Source organism: Prunus avium, chromosome 7, assembly GCF_965620075.1.
Source record: "Prunus avium chromosome 7, drPruAviu1.hap1.1, whole genome shotgun sequence".
In the NCBI taxonomy this organism is placed as follows: domain Eukaryota; kingdom Viridiplantae; phylum Streptophyta; class Magnoliopsida; order Rosales; family Rosaceae; genus Prunus; species Prunus avium.
Genome location: NC_142290.1, coordinates 4275766 through 4295348, shown reverse-complemented (window position 1 = coordinate 4295348; position 19583 = coordinate 4275766). Strand labels below are relative to the sequence as shown.

The window sequence follows — 19583 nt, the reverse complement described above, 5'->3', positions numbered from 1 at the left end:
ACTTGAACTTTAGATGACAAGCAATAGCCAGCAACAATCTAACGGATTCCAAGCGAGCAATTGGAGCAAATGTTAATTTCATCGAAATCAATGCCTTTAACTTGAGTATATCCTTGAGCAACTAGTCTTGCCTTATTTCTCACAACATTTCCCTTCTCATCTGTCTTGTTTTTGAAGATCCATTTTGTACCAATAACATTGGTGTTAGTTGGTCTCGGAACAAGATACCAAACATCATTTCTAGTGAATTGATTGAGCTCCTCTTGCATAGCTAAGATCCATTCATTGTCCACAATAGCCTCTGTTTGTACCATATCTGACCCTCCACTCATCCAGTGACACGTGGACTAGAGAAACTCCCCAAGTGCCCAAGGCTCCGAACAATCAGCATCGGCTACCGATGATATTGTCTCAAAGCAGCAAACGGTCGCTGCAGGCCCATCATAGTCTACAATCGGTATCCCCTACCGATTCTGCAGAATCAACCTCGAAGCACTCGCCCGAAATATCTAAGGACTCGTGTCAACCTCATAGGTCCCTCCCACAAGTCCCACATCAAAATTAAGTACCAAGAGCATACAAAATGCCCTCTATAAAGAGGCCCATTCACTACAATACAAGGGGAGGACTTTTCAGCTTGACTTTTATATTAATATCTTGTCAACAGCAAAAGCTCTTAGAAAACAATCTTACTTTGACATCGGAGGGTCTTAGGCTGGTTCCACACCGGTTCCACAGACCTTACGAGTCTCGGCTTCCTTCTATTCAGGATCAGCATCCAAGGACAGGAAGAATCCGCATCCGACGCTCAATCGATCTCTTGATCGTCCACGTCACTTGTAAGTTGCACTCATCTCTATCTAATCAGTTTTAGTGCTAACAGCCTCTTTGACATTTTTTGGTTCGAGATGAGATACATATCATAAATAGCTTATCTCTTCTATAAGTTGAGCCTTTTGACTTCGAGTCATTTTTTGAGCATTGGGATCACCAATGATATCTGTAACCTGATGATCTCGTTGAACCTGTTTGACTCCTGGACATTGAACTTGTGAACTTGTATTGCTGGTCTCAACAGTTGTGGCAATGTGGTCTTGAATGTCAATGTCACTGTGATCAGTTGTAGAAGCTTCCTTCACGTTAGATAAACTTTGTGGCACTGTAATATCAACACACACATCAAAAGGTTCATATGTCTTGCAATCATCAATAATAACATTTATCGATTCCATGACAATTTTGGTTTGATGATTGTAAACTCTATAAGCCCTAGAATTTAAGGAGTAACCAAGAAAAGTACCAGTATCACTACAGGCATCAAACTTTCCCACTAAATCTCTATCCTTATAGATGTAGCAAATACTAACAAAGATTAGAAGATGACTTACATTGGGTTTCTTACCTTTCCAGAGCTCATATGGTGTGGTGTTTGTACTTGGTCTAAGATACACTATATTTAAGGTATAACATGTTGTACCAATAGCTTCAGCCCAGAAATGCTTGGCTAGATTTATAGCATTTAGCATGACTCTTCCCATCTCAATCAGTACTCTATTCTTATGTTCAACAACATCATTTTGTTGTGGTGTTATTGGAGCAGAAAACTCATGAGCAATTCCATTAGTATTGCAAAAATCATGAAAAGATGTATTTTCAAATTCAGTCCCATGATCTGTTCTTAGATGAACTACTTTATCATTTTTCTCATTTTGAATCTTAGAACAAATTTTAGAAAATGAATCAAATGCATCATATTTTGTAGCAAGAAAGTCTACCCAAGCATACCTTGAAAAGTCATCAACTAAAACAAGAATGTATTTCTTACCACCAATGCTGTGAGTTGACATTGGACCTACCAAATCCATATGCATAAGCTCAAGAATTTTGGTGGTTCCAATGAACTTAGTTGCACTGTGAGCTGTCCTAGTTTGCTTCCCAATTTGACATCCTCCACACACTCCTTCAGGCTTTCCACTTGGTAGTCCACGAACGTAAGACTTCTTTGACAACTTGAGCAAATCTCGATAATTCACATGTCCTAATCTTTTGTGCCATAACTCCACTTGATCATCCACTGCCTTGAAACACAAATTTGAATTGTTAGTGCTAGTGCAATAACAATTCTCTTTTGATCTTGGTGCACATATAACTTGTTTGCCACTTAGATCACTAACTATGCAATTTTTGTTGTTGAATTTAACTTCTCCAAACTCATCACATAACTGACTAATACTCAAAAGATTAGTAGTTAGTCCATCAACAAGTATAACATCATTTAAGAGAGGTAAGCCAACAATCTTGATAGTACCTTTACCTAAAATGCAAGCTTTCTTACCGTCACCAAAGGTTATAGACCCACTTACCTTCATATCGACGAAAGATTCAAACCAATTTTTGTCACCTGTCATATGTCTAGAACAACCACTATCAAAGTACCATTTGTCTTTGAGACATGCACTCAGAGCTGTAAATGCAACCATACAAACAACATTAGTCTCATCTATGTTAGAAGTGATAGCTAAGGAACATAGTAAGTTGTCTTGAACTTTTTCTTTTCTTGATCCAGCTTGTTCCTTTTTCTTCCATATCCATTTCTGCTTCATTATTCCATATTGCATTGAAGCTATAGGGACTTTTTCGTTCCGGCAACTACTACGGGCCTAGGCTACTGTAAAGAGCCAAATGTGTGAAAATTGCCCCTGGGTCTGAGTTCAAGAATCAAACCCCAAGAATGCTTCGAAACGGTAGTTGAGCCATAGGAAGCACCTTGGTTACCTTCACCAGCAAAACTAACAGTCGCTTACAGGTAAATTCTTAGCTTGGCATGAGAAGCCTGTGGCATAGGAGCAAAGCAATCATGAGTTTAGCATTAAAGAGAGATAGGGCTGTGAATTCATATGAGAAACAGGGGTTCTAAGGAAAGGGGGAAGGGATTCTAAGAAGGTTTGTTGAAGAGAGAGAGAGATGGGGGGTATAATGGGTGTGTTGAGTAGTTTCCGGTAGCTTGACGAAAACTTTGTCAAGCTCTGGAACGATTTACCAGACGAGAAAATGGGAAGAGATGGAGGAATGGGGCTCGATATTGCAGAGGTTTCAGGGATGAGAGATAATGCTTGCTCTCTAGATGTGGGTTCAAGGATGAGAGATGATGCTTGCTCTCTTGATGTGGTTGTGATAATGGGTAGAGGATACCCCCCCTTTTATAGTCGCTGGAAGCTCCTCTTTTCCAAGAAACCCTATTGGTTTCTCTCCAATTTTGCTAAGTCTTCCCTTTCATTTCTCTTCTCTTCCTTCGATCCATCCTTGTTTTGTGAAATCCCCCTCTGCCCAATATACAAAGACCAGATTTTGGGGTTTGCAGAAATCTTCCCGCAGCCACTCTAGTGATAATCTCCTATCTTTGGCTATCACCTCTCATTCTTTCTTCCCTTATTTCATGGCAAGATCGGGTAAAGGAAGGAGATAGGTAATAGCGTTGGTCTGAACGATGCCTTTTCTCCTGCGCACACTAATATCCTCTGGTTTTTTGAGCGTTCTACCTTGAGGTTTGCTTTGCCCACGTGTTGGAGTCTCCCAGCGGTTAACATACTTGGGCAACTTTGGCTTTTGTTGTGGCTTTTGTCTCCAGCCATGTGCTAGAGATTACAGATATTTTATCTTGGCTATGTGGGCTTTCCTTAGGTGATGGTTTAGCCAATTAAGAGAATGGGCTAATCTCTTTAGGTGATGGGCTATTTTATCAAAATAATGAGCTAATTTTCCTAGAGTATTGGGCTAGTTTTTTTAGAGTATTGGGCTGATTTTTCTAGAGTATTGGGCTTTTTTCTCTCCTTTATGCTTACCCATATATTTGGGCTCAAGAGATGGGCTTGAGTTTTGGGGCTCCCAAGCAGCCCAAAACTTCCATTTCTCGGCTCATCAATGGGCCTCATGAAAGCTCGTTACCATCCACACCACAACCCACTCAGCAAGCCCCGGGCATTTGCGTGGCTTGGGCCCACTTAAGCTTGTAGCGTGGCTAGGTGTAAAATAACGACTTTCCGCTTGGCATGGCATGTTGATTGGTGTGCTTGAATTTTATCGCCTTTGGAATGGGATATGATGCTCGACAGGATAATTAGCATGGGCTCATAGAGCTAGTGCATTTAATAAGCTTCTCTCGATTCTTAGCATGACAGATTATTTATTTGGCATGACACGTGGATTGTGGCTCGTGAGAGCGTGTGTGATGAACTTTTGCGTGCTCCAAGTCGGATATTTTCTTAATAAGGTGTTGTACTGGGCCAGGAATTTATTCGGGCCCAACCTTGGATTTGTGGGCCTCAACAGAAGCTGACAATCTGCTAACTTCTTTTGCTAACTCTGAAATTTGATTTTGAAGATTTTCTGCAGTAAACTTGTTAAACTTTTTAACTCTATTTTGACATCTTGGCCTAATATGACTTGTTTCACCACAACCATGACACACTTGATTAAACCTTTTTGGCACAAAACTAGTCATAACATTATCATGTAAAAGAGTTGCATTCATATTTTTAGAGGCAATATCAGAAGCAACAATATTAGAGTTAATATTAGGTTTATCAAATTTAGTCACAGAATTAGTTGAAGAGGAGGGTTTGAAACCTATACCTGTTTTTTCACCATTTGGCTTACCCATTTCAATCATTCTGTCAAGTTTTTCAGCTCCTATGATTAATATGTGCAGTTTCTCCTCAGCTTCCTTGAGCTTTTCCTTCAACAAGTCTCTCTCAGCAAGTAAGTTGTTGACTTGGGGATCGAAGAGATGTTTCAGTCCTCTGCCACGCATCCTCCTTTTTTTGCACTTTGATATTGAGTCCATCATTTTGTTTCTTCACTTTGTCAAAGTTAAGATACAATTCCTTGTACCTTTCTCTGGTTTCTTCAATATCTACGTCCTCCTCATCTGAATCATCAGATTCATCATTGTTTTCAAGGGCAACAAAAGCAATCTCTTCCTCCTCAACCTCGGACATATCTGACTCACTGTCACTCCAAGAATTATAAGAGGCTTTCAGGGCTTTCTTCTCCTCTTTTTGTTTAGAGATAGTGTTTGCACGCTCTTTGGCTTCATGTCCATACCCTGAACATGCATAACACTTCCTACCTTCAGACTTGGGAATGAATCCTTGAGACCCATCTTTTGACGTCTTTTTTTATAGAAGATCTTGTACCTGCACCACTTCCTTTAGAATTTTGCTTCTTTAGTAGTTTTTGCAAATGACGAGTGATTAAGGCAAGTTGCTTCAGATCAATCTCATTACGATCATCATCTTCTTCTTTTATAACTTTCAATGCTAAATTCTTGTTGGCCGTCTTTACAAGACGTAACTCTGACTCATAGGTTTGCAAAGCTCCACTAAGATTAGCATGAGATAAAGTATCTATATCTCTTGCCTTTTCTATGGCAGTCTTCTTGGGATGAAGTCTGATAGGCAATGATCTCAGAATTTTTTTACCACTTCCACTTCTGGTATAACTTTTCCCAAGCTTGCACAACTGTTGACTATCCCAATAATTTTTTCATAGAATTCAACATAAGGTTCTTCCTCTCCCATTTCGAGTTTTTCAAACTGTGATATAAGTCTTTGCAGCTTTGAACAGCAATTACATATATGAGTAAAATAGGTTATTCATATCTAAAATTAGTATGAGGTTAAAAGAGCAAATTATGGGGTTCAAATAAAAGGGAAATAGCCCTATATGCCACCAATTTTATAATCTTAACTAAAAATACCACCCCTCCCCAATTTTTGTACAACTATCACCTATAAATATAAAATTATTGTCCACTTATTGCTGAATTTTAACAAGTTCAGAAAGTTTGTTCTCTCTTAGGTCACTCAGCTCTCTCTCTCTCTCTCTGTGGCACAGCTCTCTTTCTCTTTGGTTTCTGTCTAACGCAGCTCTCTGTGTCTCTCTTGGCTCTTTCTCTCTCTAGTGCAACTCTCTGTCTCTCTCTTTGCTCTCTTTCTCATAGCGCAGCTCTTTCTCTCTCTAGCTTCGTTATGTCTTTTTCTCCCTCTGTTCGGTCTCTTGCTCTCTGTTTGGAATCGCGAACCCCTCCCTTTAGGTATGTCTTCTGAATAGTTGCTTGCAACCTTGAAGCTTTAGTGGATCGCCGACCTCGAAAAGGTAGTGTTGATGGTTATTTTCTTAAAATCAGTGGGATTATGTGAAATGGGTTATATTTTGATTGTTTGGATTTGTGTTAAATTCGTTTTGGCTTTAATTGCTTTGGGTTAGGTTTTGTTGAATATTCATGCTCAGTCATCTTGGTTTGTACCAATTGCACTTAGATTGGTCTGGATATGTGAATCTTGAAACTTGGATTTTCCATTTGATGTAGTAGATCTGTATAGTGTGATTGCTGATGTGTTACTGGTGTACTGTTGTTGTGTTCCTCTTATTTTACTGTCGTATTGCTGTTATGTTGATGTTATATTGCTATTATATTGATTTTATATTGTGGTTATATTGCTATTGTATTGTATATTTATTGTGGTTATATTGTGTTAATTAAATGTTGTTTTGTCATGGTCAGAAATGGAGACAATTGTTATTCTCGTGTGCTACAATGGAAAATGGGTCACCTCGAAGAAGATGTGCAAATACGAAGGGGGTGAGTCAAAAGACTTAATAGTTCCACGGACCATCAAAGGAAAAATTGAAATTGCCCCTACCACTGCAATTATGGTATTCAAGGAATCAGAAGAAATGGCCAAGTTGAAGCAACAACAAGTGGAAAGGGGATTTGAACTATTTCGTAAGTTTGCAAAAATAGTGGATCCGGCAGGAAACTGGGCCATAATCACTGTGGCCGGGGTCATGAATTTCATGGGTCGTGGTCGCCGCACTTGAAAAGTATGCAAACTTCGAATTTGTCAACAACAGGGAAATGGAACTATGAGGTGGCCTTTTTTTGTATTATGTAACCATGGGGTGGCCTGTTGTTGTATTATGTAAGTTTGGAAATAGGATTTTATGGAATGATCATGCCTCTTTTTGTATTTGTGCGTATACAGTTTATCGGTGTCCAGTTGAGTGGCGATATAGCAGCAATAAATATTCAATAAACATGTGTATAATGGCAATATTATGTCAATAAGAGTACAATAGAGAGATGATAGAGTTACAATATGATCCTATTACAGTACGTACTGCATCAGAATGTTTTTAAAATTATTTGCTCCTCAAAAATTCAAGAAAAAAAAAAAAGTAATTACAACCTGGAAAAAGGATGAAGTATACATCCCTTAAAAGACAGATGGCCTACATTACAGACCTTCAAAATGAACTCTATATATATAATGCATGCCTTGTAGCACCATCACATCCCCCCCTAAATTACAGAAACATGACACCCCAAAACCTCATGCTCCTTCCTCTTTCAACCCCTAAATTATCCATTGGATGCCCAATACTAGATGACTGCTTGGGGGGTGGGATACCCTGCAACTCCATAACAGAATTGGTAGGGGAGAGTGGTTCAGGGAAGACGCAGCTTTGTCTCCAACTTACGGTACGAGCTCAGCTCCCACCCTCACATGGCGGACTAGGGCGCTCCTCCGTCTACATATTCACAGAATTTAGCTTCTCATTTCGTCGATTGCAACAACTAGGCAACCTTTATCATGCATCATACCCCAACTTAATAAGGTTGTAGCCATTGGAAGACATATATGTTCGTGGTGTTCATGATGCTCAAGAACTCATCCATGTCCTTGGAGACATAGAAGCATTTTTTGCCATTGATCACACCCGCCTACCTATGAAACTCATTGTCATTGATTTCATTGCTGCATTGTTCCGATCACAGTATCAGACAACACCGGCAGATTTCAAACGGCGGTCTGAAATGTTCTTCAACATATCTGGGACATTGAAGGGTTTAGCAAATAAGTTTGGGTTGGCGGTGATTTTCACCAACCAAGTGGTGGATTTTATTGGGCCACCTGATGGAGTGAATGGGGTGAGGTTGGGAAACTTGGAGTCCCTGGACACATCAGGCAGACGGGTGAGTCCAGCTTTGGGACTGGCTTGGGCACATTGCATAAATTCAAGAGTGTTCTTGGCAAGACATGAGCAATCTATTGGGGTTAACATTCGTAATGCTCCTTCAACAACTATATGTAGTCAAACACATAGGACATTTCACCTTGTATTTGCCCCACATCTGGCCTATGCATCGGCCGAATTTGTAATCAGAAAAGAAGGTTTAGTCGGAGTATCACGGTAACTGTGTAATAAAGGAATTCTAAGAACTTTAATGTTTTTTTATCAATTTGGAATTACATTCCAGGCCCTTTAATTTCGCACTCAAATTATAATAGCAATCTGGAAGCAATACCAGTACAATAAAAGTACAATATAATAGCAATCTAGAAGCAATACAGCATGCTGTAGCAATGCAACCCAAATTATGCAAATTTAAAAGAACTCCCATTCAACATTACACGAAACCCACCACAAATAAAAGTAAATTTTACATGACCTACCAAAGCAACACAAATCATATTGTCTAAGATACATTGCGCAATGGAATATTGTTTTTACAGGTGCTTTTATTGTGGCCTGCAGAACCACACCTTGAGCACTTTCTTCTAATGGTGCCCTCTCCGTGCGAGGGAATTCTTATCTTCTTTCGTCTACCTGGCATGACCCTTGCCATGGGAGGCAGCACAACTTGACTTCGAACATCTTCAGGAATATCCCACATTCCGTGAGGCTGTACCGGGTAGATGCTATCCGAATAAGCATCCATCCAAGTTTTCCGAGTGTAATACCAAGAAGCCTTTGAGTATACATTTACTTTCAAGAAGCGGCAAACTGCAACTACATGCTTGCAAGGTAGCTGCTCAAGCTGAAACTTTCTACAACTACAACTGTTGTTCGTCAAATCTACGAGCTCGTCCATATAACCGTCCAAAACATTATACTATGCATTATTTACTTTAACCACATTCATCCTTGCAGCATCCTCCAACCTGTTCCTCAACTTCTTCTCTCCAAAATTGGGGCACAATGTTGTTGTGCAATTCAAAGCCAAGTCACGACGTTCGGTGAACCATTTCACAAGGAGATTAATAATTTCCCCTATCAAATGAACCACTGGCATCATCCTTGCAAACCTAAGGACTGAGTTGATTGACTCCGCAATATTTGTTGTCATTACATTGTAGCGGCGTCCATCCATGTGAGCTCTAGACCACTTATGTAACGCTGCCTCTTCAAGATATTGAGCAACATGTTCCTTTCGCTTGATCTTGCGAAAATGACAATCAAATTCAGCAATGGAATAAGATTTCGCAGCCTTCTCAAAGTGCATAAGTATGTGATCATGCTTTTTCAACTTGCAAGTGCGTTTCATGTTCCCCTTCATATGATAAAAGCATATGCCCTGTTGCGCAGTTGGAAAAACTTTGTTCCACACATTCTCTATGCTAACATTGCGATCAGAAATAATAACAAGATTGGGACACTCACCAATGGCTTCATGAAGTTTAGTAAAAAACCAATGCCATGATGCATCCGTCTCCAAATCCCCGATCCCAAAAGCAAGAGGATATATATTTCGATTACCATCGAATGCATTTGCTACAAACATAACACCCTTGTACTTGGATTTTAAATGAGTGGCATCCACGGCTATCACTGGGCGCATGGAAGAACGAAACCCTCTAATACATGCGCCAACCTCCATAAAGAAATACACAAAGTGATTGTTCTCATCAGTTTGGATGTGTGTTTTTGTGGCGGGATTCAACGCTCCAATTCATAGCAATAAGCTGGAAGGATATAATATGCCTCCTCCGCTGATCCTCTAATGGACAATAGAGCTAACTCCCTTGCTTTCCAAGCTTTCGAATATTGGATGCTGAAACCAAACTTGTGTTTCACATCTCTCATAATGTCACTTGCTGTGTATATTGTCCGAGAATCCTTAAACTTCCTTTTAAATGAAGTGGCTACAAGTGCTGCAGTTGCTTGACGATGGTTGTCACTTACAAACCTCAAATCACATTCATGGATAGTTGTACACCTCACAATCATGAAGCTGTATTCTCCAACTCTCGATGCTCGGACTCGCCATGGGCATGGACGTTGACAACAAACCACAAGCAACCTCTTAGTGCAAGACAATTGCACCTTAAATTCAAAGTGGCCTCTTAATGCCATCAACTGTAACTCCATCAACAATGCTTTCTTAGTAGAGAAAATTTGCCCAACTGTAATTTTCGAATTTTTTTCACTTCGCGAAAACCCCCTATCCAAATATACTTCTCCATCATTTACACCGGCTTCATTGTACCGGTTCTGTTCACCTATTTGATTCCAATAATGTTCACAAATGGGTTCAGATTCTCCTCCTAAATGCATTATTGGCAGTTGGGCATATGTGTTCAAGCAGCCCAAAATAGGAGGGGCAGAGTACACTGACACTTCATTTCTTTCAGTACCATTATCACCACCATGCATCTGATCCACCTCGCTAAAATCAATCATATCCATAAAATCTGTCCCTACTTCACCTCCCACATCAGTGCCATTTGTATTATTCCAAGTTACTTCATTGCTTTCAACAATGACAACTAAAGAACGACCCATCCGACTACTATCTGTCGTGATATGTATACTATCAACTACATCATTTGTCAGTCCTTTATCTTCTATACTCACGAGTAAGGGAGCTAGTTTTGAAGGTGTTACCTCAGAATTGTACTTCATAAAAAATTTGACATCATCATCGTCCTCAATCTTTATGTGCTTCGACTCATTCGAGGCCACCAAAACTGAGAATTTTAAGCTAACCTTGTCTTCCCTGCTGTTTGTATTACCAATCTGATGCACACGGTCCAACAGTTCAGCAAATTTGATGGTCCGTGGAACTATTAATCCTTTTGACTCACCCCCTTCGTATTTGCACATCTTCTTCGAGGTGACCCATTTTCCATTGTAGCACACGAGAATAACAATTGTCTCCATTTCTGACCATGACAAAACAACATTTCATTAACACAATATAACCACAATAACCATACAATACAATAGCAATATAACCACAATATAAAAGCAATATAATAGCAATATAACATCAACATAACAGCAATACGACAGTAAAATAAGAGGAACACAACAGCAGTACACCAGTAATACATCAGCAATCACACTATACAGATCTACTACATCAAATGGAAAATCCCAAGTTTCAAGATTCACATATCCAGACCAATCTAAGTGCAATTGGTACAAACCCAGATGACTGAGCATGAATATTCAACAAAACCTAACCCAAAGCAATTAAAGCCAAAACGAATTTAACACAAACCCAAACAATCAAAATATAACCCATTTCACATAATCCCACTGATTTTAAGAAAATAACCATCAACACTACCTTTTCGAGGTCGGCGATCCACTAAAGCTTCAAGGTTGCAAGCAGCTATTCAGAAGACGTACCTAAAGGGAGGGGTTCGCGATTCCAAACAGAGAGCAAGAGACTGAACAGAGGGAGAAAAAGACATAACGAAGCTAGAGAGAGAAAGAGCTGCGCTATGAGAAAGAGAGCAAAGAGAGAGACAAAGAGTTGCGCTAGAGAGAGAGAGAGCCAAGAGAGACACAGAGAGCTGCGTTAGACAGAAACCAAAGAGAAAGAGAGCTGTGCCAGAGAAAGAGAGAGAGCTGAGTGACCTAAGAGAGAATAAACTTTCTGAACTTGTGAAAATTCAGCAATAAGTGGACAATAATTTTATATTTATAGGTGATAGTTGTACAAAAATTGAGAAGGGGTGGTATTTTTAGTTAAGATTATAAAATTGGTGGTATATAGGGCTATTTCCCCAGATAAAATCACCCTTTTTTGATAAGTTTTTCCATTTTAACTTTTTTAATCAAATAAATAATAGGAATTAAAACGCAGCCATTTTATCCAACCAACGGTTAATAGTTGATGAAACAAGTCCGCACCACTCCGTAACGGTCAGCAGCAGACTGCGAGTTCCCGCCACTTTTGCTCTTTCCTTCTCTCAGTGAAGACTGAAGAGTGAAGGCAGTAGTCTCAGAAGTGAAGATTGAAGATTGAAGATTGAAGAAGATGCTGTGGGTGGACAAGTACAGACCCAAAACCCTAGACCAGGCAATGGTCCACCAAGATATCGCACAAAACCTCAAGAAACTTGTAGAACCCAGACCCTCATCCTGTCATCTCTACTGGTTTCATTTCCCAATTTCTAGTTTTTATTTATAATTGAATTTTTGACATCTTGATCTCAAACAGGTCTCAGAGCAGGACTGCCCCCATTTGCTCTTTTATGGCCCTTCTGGTTCCGGCAAGAAAACCCTAATCATCGCCCTTCTTCGTCAGATTTTCGGACCCAGCGCCGATAAGGTCCCTGCTTTTTTAACTCACACTTTTTATTTTGTTTTAAATTTCTCCCAGCCCAGTAACAATTATCAATTTATGCATATTTTGGCCCTTACCCTTTGTTTGGCTACTAAGAACATGTCTGAAGAGAACAAAAGCTTCTTTTGTGACGGATTATGGATTTTGAGAAATTCTTGTGGTTGGCAGGTGAAGGTGGAAAACAGGGCATGGAAAGTTGATGTAAGCTTCACCCTCTTTTTAATTCATGTGATTGATCATTCATGCTGCTTCTGTAGGAAATATTGTTATTTTTCATTAATATTTAGGTGAAGCTGCGTTGATTTATGTTTTATTGGATAATTACTGGTCATCTTTAGACTTTAGCAAATTCATTGAGCATGCTAAAGCATTACATTGACAAATCATTACATACTTGAATGTAATTTGAATATTCTACTTAGATTTCACTTTCTGTTCATTTCAGAAAACACGTGCTGCTTATTATTATTACTCCTTGTTAGCTTTCCCAAAAAAGAACAGAGTTTTGTACCTACTTTTTTATTTTCAAAAGAAAAATCGTCTCGGGTTTTTTCTCTTGATAGAATCTTTGAACTTTGTTTTCATCCACATAATTGCAGCTTTTGGAAATGATTAAGATGTTGATGTAGGATATGGGTGAATTGAGTATTTAGGTTGTTTAGCGGAAGCGAAAACAATGGAAAACAGAAAATAGAACAAAAGGGGTGGGTCTGGAATCACTCCAGGGGTTTGGCTTCACACCAAGTAGTCTCCAATCTCTGGAAAATATGCTTTTCTTTATATCTCAACAACTCCAATTTAAAGAACTACATTGGGGGTATATATAGCAAACTAAAACCTAGAGACAATAGGATAAAAATCCCTTACTAAAACAGAAATCCTAATCCACCAAGGAACTAATTCAAATAAACTAGGAAACTTAAATCAAATCCTACTAAAAATCTGGAAACTAAAAACCTAGTGAAATCTGGAAAACTAGAGAATCTAGGAAACTAACTAATGATGTCCGCATCAGATGTCTTCCTTGATAAATCCCCTCCCCCCCCCCCCAGTATAATGTATTTGGCGAATTTATTTATCTTTTCATGCTCGCTTTATTTCAAGATATTTTGGGTTTGTTGACTTTTAGTAAACAATATTTATGTTTTATGATAGATCTGTATTTTGTTTTCTTAATATCATCCTTGTTGATTACATAGTACATGCATTTTTGAGCACCTTATAACTGGTATTTGGACTCCACTTTCTTATTTTATCCTTTAATTTTGTATTGCATTTTAACTAAAATGCTTCTGTGGTTTATTTTCAGGCTGGAAGTAGAACCATTGATATAGAGCTGACTACATTATCGAGCACCAACCATATTGAACTGAACCCCAGTGATGCAGGGTTTCAGGACAGATATATTGTTCAAGAGATAATTAAAGAAATGGCTAAAAATAGACCCATTGACACAAAAGGGAAAAAAGGATATAAAGGTAGTTTTAAATAAGTTTACTTGCTGATCATTTATTAGTATTTCTTCTGTACATATACTTCAATGTATGCAGGTCGTATTCTTTTTATTTGGTTATATTTATCTCTTAGTTGAATGAATTACTTGTTTATATTATGGTTATTTATGTGGTTTCTCATCATTTTCACAGTACTGTGAAACTGGCATTGTATTCTTCCTTTTCCTCCCCAGCTTGCACCAAGAATTAAATAAAATGGAAAGTAAAAACTGCAGTTGGATGAAAAAGTATTTGGGTGTCCAAATGTTTAAGAGTGCATACTGATACTATGTCCTGTTTGCAATATCAGTCTTAGTGCTGAATGAAGTTGACAAACTTTCAAGAGAAGCTCAACATTCTCTTCGAAGAACTATGGAGAAATATAGTGCCTATTGCAGGCTAATACTATGCTGTAACAGCTCTTCAAAGGTTACTGAAGCAATCCGGTCTCGGTGTCTTAATGTGCGAATAAATGCACCGACAGAAGAACAGGTTGAATTTTCTGTCTTCCGACTTGTATAATTGCTTGTGTTAGACACAAGATTGTCAAGTATGTTGACTTCCACTGTTAATTCGTGCATCTTTAAATGAATTCATTTTTTCGGGTGCCAGATTATGAAAGTATTGGAGTTCATTGGAAAGAAAGAAGGGCTGCAGCTTCCTTCTGGATTTGCTGCTCGTATAGCTGAAAAATCAAATAGGAGCTTAAGGAGATCTATATTGTCATTAGAAACTTGTCGTGTTCAACAGTTAAGTTCCATAGTTCTTCTTATTGATCATCAGCTGCACCAAGCAGTTCTTTTCCTTCTTTTTCTTCTGTGCACCATGTAGACTTTGCACATTCCTGATATCTATAGTCTTTCTGTGTACTATTGATGTGGTTGTAGGTATCCCTTTACAAGTAACCAGGCAATACCCCCAATGGATTGGGAGGAATATGTTTCTGAAATTGCATCTGATGTAATGAAGGAGCAGAGCCCAAAAAGGTTTGGTTTTTCTGCACTCTACAATATTGGCGTTTATTGCAATATTTTTTTCGTAGTTAGTTCGAAATTGTCGTTTTGTAGTTAATGATCAAATCCAACTCAATAAATTACAAAAAGATAAATGTGGGAATTCCACAGATTTATGTTACACATTTGACCCCCCCCCCCCCCCCCCCCCCCTCTACAAGTTGTTAAAAAAAGAAAAAAGAAAAAACCCATCTAATGGTTATAACGTGGTAGAATATAAGGGTGCCTTTCTAGGGGTAGGAGATTTACCTTTTAATCAGTTTGATTAGATTCTTATTTCAGGTCTATCTTCTAACGTTGGGTAGGGTGGTAGCTATGTCTTTAAAAGAGATATTTCTTCGGGTCATCACCTTGGGATAGAGTCAAAGTCTGGCTATCTTTATGGGGGCATCAGTTACTTTTGACTTTTGAGAGATTTCTTTTTCTTCTTTTATGCTGGATTGGCTAGCTGTGGTCTAGTGATGTTTATTGCTTGTTTCTTGTATTTGCTTTTCTGTTTCTTTTGTGGTGTCTTCAACCACTTTGATAGATTGAGAAGCCATTTTATTGATCTCTTTGTAACCTGGTACATATCCACTTCACAATGCAAACTTGGGCTTGGTTTTGAATGTGCTTCAAGTGGTGTGGGTTTTCCGTCATTACCTTGATATGGGGCAGCAAAAAGGCATGTAATCTTTGACGGTCTGTGATATCGGATCTTATGTGGATTGTTTTTCTGAAAAAAGATTAATAGGTTTTGATGATAGGATGGAGGAAGTGGATATAGTGTAGAAAAAGTAGTAAAATTAGCTTCTTTTTTGGGTGTCTTCATCAAAGAATTTAGGGCTAATCCTTTTGCTATAATTATTATGATGAGTTTCTTGTCCATCCGGAGATTATGTTTTGCCATTAAACTTTCTTTTTGTCCATCTTTCTGTACCACCTGGAGTGCACTATGCTTGGACTTCTCAGTTATCCATAACATAATTACTTTGCCACATGCCTTGACTTTGTGGTATCTTGATGTATGTATTATCCATCCTCACCCTTTCCGCTTCTTTTCAACGTGTTACCAATTGTTAATCTGCCATTAGATCTTTGTCAGTCTCAATGTCTCATCTTCAAGCAGACTAAGTAGATAGTTATGGCTTCTCTTTCTGGCCGTGAAGTAGAATATTGCAACATAGCCAAATTTGACATAACTTCTGTATATATGCTTGTTGGATTAATCTTGTAAGACGTACTCATTCTGCCATCACTTGATGTCTAACCTCCTATGATGTCCTGATTTGGTCAGTCTTTCATCTACAAATGTGAAACTGTTTTATATCTAGAAAGCATGAAAGTGGGAGGTAAAAAAAGGAATATCTTAGAAGCAAAAAGATGGCCAAGCCTTGTGAAATTCATGGCAGCATGCATGGGTGCCATGTAGCATAAAATAGAATATGTATTTGCAGGATCATACTCTTCTCTTATCGAAGCGTCACCTTTTGTAACTTATGATTGAATTAATTGCATGAAAATAGTGACCAGCAGGCCCTTGTTGACCATAACGCAATTATATTACGTGAAAGGATTTCACACATTCTGTATTGTTATTTTGTTGCATACAATTAGTGACTGCTAAAGTCTGAATTCTTTTCCTTTTATTTTCCTAACTATATTCATGATTATAGAAATAGGACAGATGATTCCTGACCTCTCATTTTTAATCTTCTAGTATTTCTTAAAACTATCTTATCAGAGATTGTTCTATTTGCTTCAGGCTTTATCAGGTGCGGCAAAAATTGTATGAGCTACTTCTTAATTGTATTCCTCCAGAGATCATCTTGAAGGTAGAGATTTCTTTCCCTTTGTTGTTTTTTACAATATTTTTACCACACCTATTTTCTTTAGGCTTTATCAAGTGTGGTAAAAGTTGTATGAGCTACTTCTTAAATGTATTCTTGCAGATATTGTGTTGAAGGTATAGATCTTTCCCACTATTATTTTGTATGATTCTTTTCCCAATTGATTTGAAGCTCCTAATTGCTTTTTCTCAGAGGCTTCTTTATGAGTTATTGAAGAAGTTGGATGCAGAGTTGAAGCACGAGGTCTGCCATTGGGCTGCATATTATGTAAGTATTTTGTTTATTTTGGACGAAAATGCATATTATGTAAGTATATAATCAAGTCTAGGTCAAAAGTCTTGATTCTGACAGTAGTTCTTTTCCACAATGTGGTTTTGATCATGCTTTATGTCTCTGAGCATCTATAACCCTTGTGAACTTGCAATCTCTTATGCTGTACAATTGGTGCCCATATACATGATTAAGAATCATTATCATACTGACCCGGCTACAAGTGAATCAAAGTGAGCAAGTCATTGATTGTGATTCACAATGTCCTAATAGTCATTTTCCTTCATCTTGAAAATATCCCCCATGTCCTACTGATTTATATATATTAGTAGATGATGAAAAAAAAGGCAGAACAGCTATTTGTTGTTAATTATATTATAGGGCAGTAGGGTTGGTGGAAGTAATCTGGTCATCAATTTCTGATGCAATGTAGGGTACTGGGAGCTATGTCGTGTTGGGGTAATATTGATCCGTCTCCTAGAAAAAAGGAAAAGAAAAGATAAAAAACCAAGGATGATTCTTCACTTCCTGTTGGTGTTCCTGTACTTTACTTTTGATAAACAGAAGCACAATTGAACAATTTGGATAAAGAGACTATAAGGTTACTAAGTCGCATCAGAAATCTGGCAGTAGACAAATTTCATCACTTTTATCTTGTTAATGTGATGAACGCATTATGAAGAGCAGACTAGCAGGTTTTGTTGTCAGACGGAATTTAAGCTTGTGGCTCAGCTTAGAAATAGTTTATTAAAGTCAGTATTTGATTACTGTAAATATTTTTACATTGGAGTTTCATTTCTCTATTTTACAGGAACATAGGATGCGTCTTGGGCAGAAAGCTATATTTCACCTTGAAGGTACCTTTATGCTTCTAGATGTTGGGTGAAATAATGATGAGGATGTGTCTTTAGTGTTGTTTTGTACTACTACTTTCCATGATGACGTTGTGTGCAACTTGGCGGTCTCATTTCATCTTAGATGCAATTTCATCTTGAAGCTGGAGTCTTCATATCCCCACTTATCAATCCTGTAAATGCTCGCCAGACATTTGATATGTTTACACAACTAAGACAAAAATACCCCTAGAAGTCAAATTCTAATATAGGCTAATAAAACACAATCATAAAGTAAAACATGTGCTCAAAATAGGTCCCAGCCAACACTCCCTTCAAGCTGTTGCAAAGATGTCCACCAATGGAGTACTATTATTTCTTGACTTTTGGCTACTTCGACTTTTTGATATGGGCTAACGTACACTCCGAATGCGATGGATACTGGGATACGACATGAATCATTTTTCGCAATTTTCTTTTTCTTTCTCCTTTCTTCCTCACACTTGTCATGTCTTTTCACTTTTTTCTTCACATGAATCTATAATAGTTTGTGTGAAGTTATTTTTCTGGTCATCATATTTTATTTAGTTTATGGAATTACAGCTTCCTCTTTGGCTTGTGCTCATAAGTGATGCATTGTAAGAAGTGGTCATGGATCTCTAATGGTGTTTCTCACCGGCAATTTTTATTTTATTTTTCAGCATTCGTGGCCAAGTTCATGAGCATTTACAAGGGTTTCCTCATTGCAGCATTTGGTTGAGCACCAGACTGGCATGATTTCCTTGAATCTAAAATGTTACTTTGAACATGATGGCACTGAACTGTGTACATGTGTCACTATAAATTATCGGAAGATTTTGTAATAGTCTCTTTTTCTCTTTCATTGTTTTTCCTTTTCTATTTGAAAATTGGCTGTACCGCCCGAAGTTAAAATCTTTGCCTGGCAGTTTCTACAGAATTGGCTAAATACTACAGAAAAGTTAGCCAAGTTCATGGACATCAGATGTCTCCCATTTGTAATCAAAGTGATGAACTTTTTAATCATCTCTGTTTGAGTGACATTTTGCCCAGCAAATCTGTTCTCAACTTTCACCCTTTCTTAAGCTAAATATTGTGTCTGCCTCACCTGATTGTGAAAAAACTTACTGTTTGCTGGCAAATTTGGGTTCAAAGAAACTGGTATATTTTTTTCGTCCATGTTAAATGATGTCCAATGGTCTCCTCCATACAAAACAATTTTTACTGGACTTTTGGAATCATCATAACTCCTTACCTTAAAATCTAAGAGAAAAAAAAAAGGAACCATCCCACTATCCTTCTCCCAAACATTTCTCAGCGAAACCTTGTATAACATTAAATGAAAAATCCTTGATACTCCTTTTTGGAAACTTAATTTTCACAGCCCAGTTTTGAACTGTGGGAAAGCTAGTGGGGGTTTAGAAATGTTTTTGGTCATGTTCGTGTTCCAGGATCGATGCCAATTGGTTTTTACTCTATTTCAGATGTTGAAGCAATTGCTCTTAAATTTGGTCTGTAATGGGCCTGCCATCTGAATCCATATTATTTATTAATAGATTGAAGATTATTCACAAATACTTCTTCAGCTACTTCAAAATGGAAAAAGACCTCCCTAGCGTTTATTTTCTCTGTGTTATAAACTATATGTAATGGATGCCCACCATGGATTAGTATACCTAATGTATGTCACATCGTATCCAACT

At 38.1% G+C, this 19583-nt stretch overlaps 1 protein-coding gene and 2 pseudogenes across 1 annotated transcript; 2 read left to right on the top strand and 1 right to left on the bottom strand.

The window, feature by feature from the left end:
* The first annotated feature begins 7378 nt into the window (after positions 1 to 7378).
* Positions 7379 to 8260, top strand: LOC148292867 (DNA repair protein XRCC3 homolog pseudogene; annotated as a pseudogene).
* A 282-nt stretch (positions 8261 to 8542) lies between these two features.
* Positions 8543 to 11060, bottom strand: LOC148292866 (uncharacterized; annotated as a pseudogene).
* Positions 11061 to 11954: 894 nt separating this feature from the next.
* On the top strand, positions 11955 to 18906 carry LOC110759394 (replication factor C subunit 3). The gene is made up of 11 exons (XM_021961444.1): positions 11955 to 12199; positions 12299 to 12409; positions 12593 to 12625; positions 13734 to 13902; positions 14228 to 14409; positions 14530 to 14666; positions 14805 to 14903; positions 16675 to 16744; positions 16952 to 17026; positions 17841 to 17886; positions 18564 to 18906. The coding sequence occupies exons 1-11, from the start codon at positions 12116 to 12118 to the stop codon at positions 18620 to 18622; spliced, it is 1065 nt and encodes a 354-aa protein (XP_021817136.1). The 5' UTR covers positions 11955 to 12115; the 3' UTR covers positions 18623 to 18906.
* The last annotated feature ends 677 nt before the right edge of the window (positions 18907 to 19583 follow it).